The following is a 6,032-nucleotide window of genomic DNA, read 5'->3' as shown; positions in this document are numbered from 1 at the left end:
GGAGCAGCGAGGTAACAGGGGATTACAGCGTCCTCCTCACTGTAATTCACACTGATACACCAGCCACGGAGAGAGAGAAAAAAAAATGATCACACAAAATGAACATAATCCTCCAAAAATCCACACCTTTCCCCTCCCTCATTACACCATGCAGTCAGCGCTTAGCGGTGTGCTCAAAAGGTGTGTGCGTTCGTAAGCGCCTGTTCTTTGTTATCTGCCGTGAGCAGCAGTCACATCCCTATCCTGGCTCGGAGGGACACAGACTTCACCCGTTTACATAGAGGCTAGGATTGCTTACCCAGGCCCGTTAACTAATAACCCAGCTAGCCACCAGACGGGGAACCTGTGGTGCGGCGACTCTCGATCCAGTGAGAGGGTCTCATGATCAATACCAGCAGGGAGACACAATGCAGCCTTGGTTTCCTCCTGTGACTGCTAGGAGAGGACCGCTGACATGAAATACAGCATGTTGCCGGGCGAACACGGCAGCCCCACGGCCAGAGCACTGCTCTGCTCTGCTATTCATTAGGGGGGTAAGGAGAGCTGCCTGCCTGCAATAACAGCTGTTCTCTTCCAGTCCAAGAGCCTGCAGCTAAGGAGCAGAACACGCAGTCAGACTCGGCGCGCTCTCTGAAGAACAAAACAACAAGAACATCAGCTGACCCCCTTTTATCGCACACCACGACTACGCCACCAAAGCACACAACTGTTCTGTTAGAAGAAGCACAGTCATGTGAGCTCCCAGAGGCAGCTAGCGAGGAGAGAGGGGGGAAAGGAGAGAGAGAGGGTTGGGCTGGGCGGTGCAGTGATGGAACAGAGGGCTGAATTTGACGTGAGAGCCAGTCAGCTCTGATAAGGCTGAGGAACCATCTGCATGTTGTGGAGGGGCTGGGCAGGTCACTGGCTGGTTAGGTAACTAATGGTGCAACAAAGTATTCGCTGCAGTAGGAGAAACGCCTGGAATCTACCTGCAAATTAACAAAGCGGATTCAAAGTTCAGGGCCTTTTCACAACTCAGTCTCTTCGGAGGCAGCTTTGACTGCTTGACTGTTTGGATGTACATTTTTGGAGGTATGTGATGAACGTTGAACAGCTGTGCCCTGTGGCACGGGCAGGACAGCAAGGGTTGGACAGGGCAGGACAGGAGTGTGGGCAGTCGGAGCAGGGCATGAGCACGGGCCGCAAAACATCTCCCTCCCGGCTCTCTCTGTATCTCCCTCCTCATCCCTCCAGCCTGTCTAGCTTTCTCTCTCCCTCCCTTCAGAATCTCCCTCCCTCTCTCCCTTCCTCTAGCCTCCTTCTCGCTTCCTTTCTCTCTGTGTCCGTCTGTCCGTCTCTCTCTCTTGCTCTCACTCGATCTCTCCGTCCCACCCCCTCCCTCCCTCCTTCCAGCCTCCCTACTCTCCCTCCCTCCCTCACTCCCTCTTCTTCTGCACCAGGCATTCACTGAGGACTCTTTCTGGACATAAAGCTCACAGGATTAGACAGATCTCAGGAGCAGCTGCCAGTCTTTTCTCTCTCCCCTTCATGTTTGTTCCCACATTTTGTTTGGCTCTGTGCTCTACTGTTGTGCCTGAGGACAGGGAAGACCAGTGGATGGCTGAGCAGTGAAGATGTCTGTCTTTCTGCTGACGTTAACTAGGCGTGATGCTCATGTTGAGGCAGGGCACCACAGAAGAGAAACACTGGGAGCCATTCTCTAGTCTCTCCCCCAGGTCCCCCGTCCATGTTTAATTAGCAGTGAAGGCTGGGATATCTCCCCAGCACTGAGACAACAAAGTAGACCACCCAACATCATACATGTTCCCATTATTCTTGTTCATGTAGCCGTTGCCCATGTGTTCTCTCTGTTCAAGCATCTTAGCAGCTCTATTAATTGATATTCCTAATCAGAAGGATAACCTAGCGAACCCTGTGAGAGTGTTACATGTGTGTGTGTGTGTGTGTGTGTGTGTGTGTGTGTGTGTGTGTGTGTGTGTGTGTGTGTGTGTGTGTGTGTGTGTGTGTGTGTGTGTGTGTGTGTGTAGAGAGAGAGAGAGAGTGAGAGAGAGAGAGAGAGAGTGAGTGAGAGAGAGAGAGGTTCCAAGGCCAGACTGGACCCATACACACACACACACACACACACACACAGAGGAAGACGCACCATGCAGGCTCTTTCAGTTGCAGAACACTTTTAGGTGGGACACTGCAGGAATGTTTTCACAAACAGCCACATTATAACAGATCATGTCACTCTTATTATGTCCCTCTTCCAGTCTTGGTTCCATTTATCCATCTCCCCTGTTCCATGTACCCAATGATTCTCGATGATTTATCCCCCCCCCTCTTTCTCTCTCTTATACACACACAAACACACCGAATGCTAGGTAATCATTCTGAATCGACACTGGACCCACCTCAGCAGCACTGCTCAGACTGTCCTGGTCCTCGCTGGCCCTGACCATGAGCAGGAAGCTGTGCTGGTCCATCTCAAAGTCTATGGTCCTGGTCAGAGTGATCTCCCCTGTGTCCGCCTGCATGCTGAACAGACTGCTGGGATTGATGAGCAGGCTGTAGCTGATTGGTTGCTTCTGGAAGGACACGGCTGGAGTTGCCAGGAAGCTGCCGGAGAGAGGGGCGGGAAAGGGAATGATTGATTGATTTATCAGGATCCTCATTAGCTCATGCAGCAGCTACTCTTCCTGGGGTCCACACAGAACATTACATAATATAGAACTTTAATAAACAAGAACAGCTCAAGGACAGAACTACATCCATTGAAAATTCCTGTACTGACAAAACACTGAGAAAATGATTGATACATGATTCAGTTTAGAGAGAGAGAGAGAGAGAGAGAGAGAGAGAGAGAGAGAGAAGATGAACACATCTAGCATGGTTATTCAGTTTAGTGATGAGACAGAGAGACGGAAAATGTAGAAACAGGACTAAAGTTTTCTGGTTTGTGTAATGTGTACCACAACGGCAATGGAGTTATGTGTTGTGGTACACATCCCTCAGGCACTCAGGAGGAACAATCACCACAGATGTTACTCTTTCAACTGATGGGTGTGTGATGTAAGTTCCTGTCAATCAAAATAGAGAAGCAACTGGAGAGATTATAGGAGGCAGGAGGCCAAAGCTCAAATCCCTTACAGTAACCGCCACAGGGTATAATATAGAGTGTGTGTGTGTGACAAACAATCGTTGGTCAAATATTGAATAACTACGTAGGCATGATTTATATGAACTTATGGCTCAATGCATATTGTTTTCGGTATTAACATGTCTGAGATTGTGTGTGTATGTGCACTGTTAAAGTGTGATAATGTGTGCATATCATTGGCAATCGGGTACTATGGTTATGGATTTAAATGATTTGTGAATACACGTGAATTATTTTCATGCCGACTTGTTTTTTTAAACTAAGACCTTCATAACCTCTGGTTTTACATTATGTATGTGTATGTACGTGACTGTCCGTGTTTGTGTGCAATTGTTTGTTTGTGTGTGTGTGTGAGCCTATGTGCGCATGTGTGTGTGTGACTATGTATGTGTGCACATGTGTGTGTTTGTTTGTGTGTGTGTGTGTGTGTGTGCCTACATGGATGTGTGCATGCGTGCGTGAGTGTGTGACTTTGCAGGTGTGAGAATCTGGTGGGAGGAGCTATCGGAAAACGGGCTCATTCTAATGGCTGGAATGGATTTAATGGAACGGTATTAACTCTATGTATATATATATATATATATATATATATGTGTGTGTGTGAGCCCGTCCTCCTATAGCTCCTCCCACTAGCCTCCTTTGCTTCACATGGGAGTATGTGTGACTTTGCATTTGTGTGTGTGTGTGTGTGTGTGTGTGTGTGTGTGTGTGTGTGTGTGTGTGTTGTGTGTGTGTGTGTGTGTGTGTGTGTGTGTGTGTGGTACTCACGGCTGTCCCTCTGGTGTGTTCTCAGGTAGTGAAATAATGAAGGATGCGTTGGAGAACTGTGGTGCTCTGGCTCCTGCTATGACTGACACCACCACTGGGGGACTACGGCTACCCAGCCGGTCAGCAGCCACCACTGTCAACAGGTACTCTTTGTCCCTCTGAAGTGGCAGCCCTGTGGTCCGGACATGACCACTCTTTCTGTCCACCTCGAAACGCCCGTCACCACCTGCAGTTAGGAGACAACGGAGGAGTTTATTTTCTGAATATATATTTGAAGGTATTTTCTGACTAGAAAGGGAGAGAGAGGTCATGTTGAAGGGCAGTAAGCCAGATTTCAACCTTTGACGTGTGTGCAGGAGGCTGGACCAGCCAGGCCACAACAACTTTTTTTTCTGTCATTGATTCATAGAACAGAACGTCCGGTATGTTCCATATTAGAGGGACAGCTGCACAGCAATGGATGGAATCTAATATTAGAGTCATTGACGCACAGATTCACATATACATTGCCACCCACAGGCAATTTCATTCTGTCGAACTTCGGCAATTGTACACATATGACATAAGATAAGGCACATGATTATCTAATTAAATGACAAATTAGAAGCATAAAGGTGTAAAAGCATTTATAAAACCAAATAAAACCATATAAAATAATGTTTTTTTCTCTTTCAATTACAATGCCGCCAGTTGATGTACTCAATGAAATTGTGCTCAATCACAGGACAGGAAGCACCTACCATCAGACAGGAAGTACTCCACCTCCCCGTTGTTGCCCTCATCTCCGTCCTGGGCGTGGAGCTTGTAGACCAGTGACCCGGACAGGGCGTTGGGAGATACCACTGCCAGGTAGGGGGAGGGAACCATGGTCCATTCCGGAACATTGTCATTCACATCAGTCACCGTCAGCTCCAGCCGTACCAGGTACCAGTCTGGACCTGTAAAGGAGCGGCAGAGATTGTTCCTCTGTAGTTCAGTTGGTAGGGCATGGCGCTTGCAACGTGAGTATAGTTGGGTTGGGTTCTTGGGACCACCCGTACGGAAAATGTACGCATGCATGACTGTAGGTCGCTTTGGATAAAAACTTTTACTAAATGGCATATACAGTGGCTAGTGAAAGTCGAAACACCCCTTGGACAATTTTTTCCCCCTACCAATCTATACAACATACTCCACATTTAAAAGTGAAATAAACATTTCAGAAAATGTTCCAAATGAATAAAACAAATTAAAATAAAGATGTGTTGATTCCATACAGTATGTTAATACTTGGTGTAAGCACCTTCGGCAGCCATTACAGCTTTGAATCATTTTGAATAAGATTCTACCAACCTTGCACAAATATTAGGGCTACATATATACCTTGTGTTTGCGAAAATTGCTCAAGCTCAGTTAATTTGGTTGGGAATCATTGACGGACAGAAATATTCAAAATTTGTCTCTGTTTTCAAGCAGATTTAAGTCAGGACTGAGACTGAACTACTCAGGAACACCTCGTTAGTCATTCTGGTGTGTCTTTGGCATTAAAATGTGTGTAATTGTCCCCCTGAAAAATAAAACTATCTAAGGGTTAGGTTTTCAGAAGTCTAAGATGAGTTTTCCTCTAACTTTTTACCTGGGATTTTGTTAACTTTCATATTTCTTTTGATCCTAAAAAAACTCCCCAATCCCTACCGATGACAAGCATACCCTATAACATAATGCTGCCCCAACAATACCTGAAAACATAACAATACTTGAAACTACAGAGGATAAACAACATTGCATTCACTCCACATTGCTGACCTGTATGACAAAGTGAAAAGAAAGAAGCCTGTGATCAAATAATCCACTCCAAATCATCCCTTCTGTTTGCAACAGGGCCGTTAAAGGAGCATAAAAAAATGATTCAACTTCATATTCGTCATCTCCAGCACCACCCCAACATCAACATGCATTATCTGAAAATGGAGCGTTTCTATGTTTTGTAGTCAAAAATGTAGAGTAAGAAAAAGTTTTTCCCATGACATCATCAGTGTGCATCCTGTTATTTAAAAAACAAACAATTATGAGTAGTCATTGCCTACTAATAGTCTACTAATTGGTTGATGATGTCATTGGAAACACTATCTTCCGCTATATT

The 6,032-nt window shown here is 46.0% G+C and overlaps 1 protein-coding gene across 2 annotated transcripts in view; it reads right to left on the bottom strand.

Annotated features, from left to right (window-relative positions):
• The window catches only part of LOC112222721 (neural-cadherin-like), a 174,399-nt gene that overhangs the window by 82,030 nt on the left and 86,337 nt on the right, over positions 1-6,032 (bottom strand). For both annotated transcript variants that reach the window (XM_042320917.1, XM_042320918.1), the window contains exons 2-4: positions 4,651-4,848; positions 3,911-4,136; positions 2,397-2,601 (exon numbers count right to left, since the gene is read on the bottom strand). In XM_042320917.1, the coding sequence (XP_042176851.1) occupies positions 2,397-2,601; positions 3,911-4,136; positions 4,651-4,848 (629 nt within the window). The remainder of the gene's footprint in view (positions 1-2,396; positions 2,602-3,910; positions 4,137-4,650; positions 4,849-6,032) is intronic.

The sequence above is a fragment of the Oncorhynchus tshawytscha genome, linkage group LG04, assembly GCF_018296145.1.
Source record: "Oncorhynchus tshawytscha isolate Ot180627B linkage group LG04, Otsh_v2.0, whole genome shotgun sequence".
Classification (NCBI taxonomy): Eukaryota; Metazoa; Chordata; class Actinopteri; order Salmoniformes; family Salmonidae; genus Oncorhynchus; species Oncorhynchus tshawytscha.
Note: the sequence above shows the minus strand (reverse complement) of the source record. Positions and strands in the feature narration are given on the sequence as shown.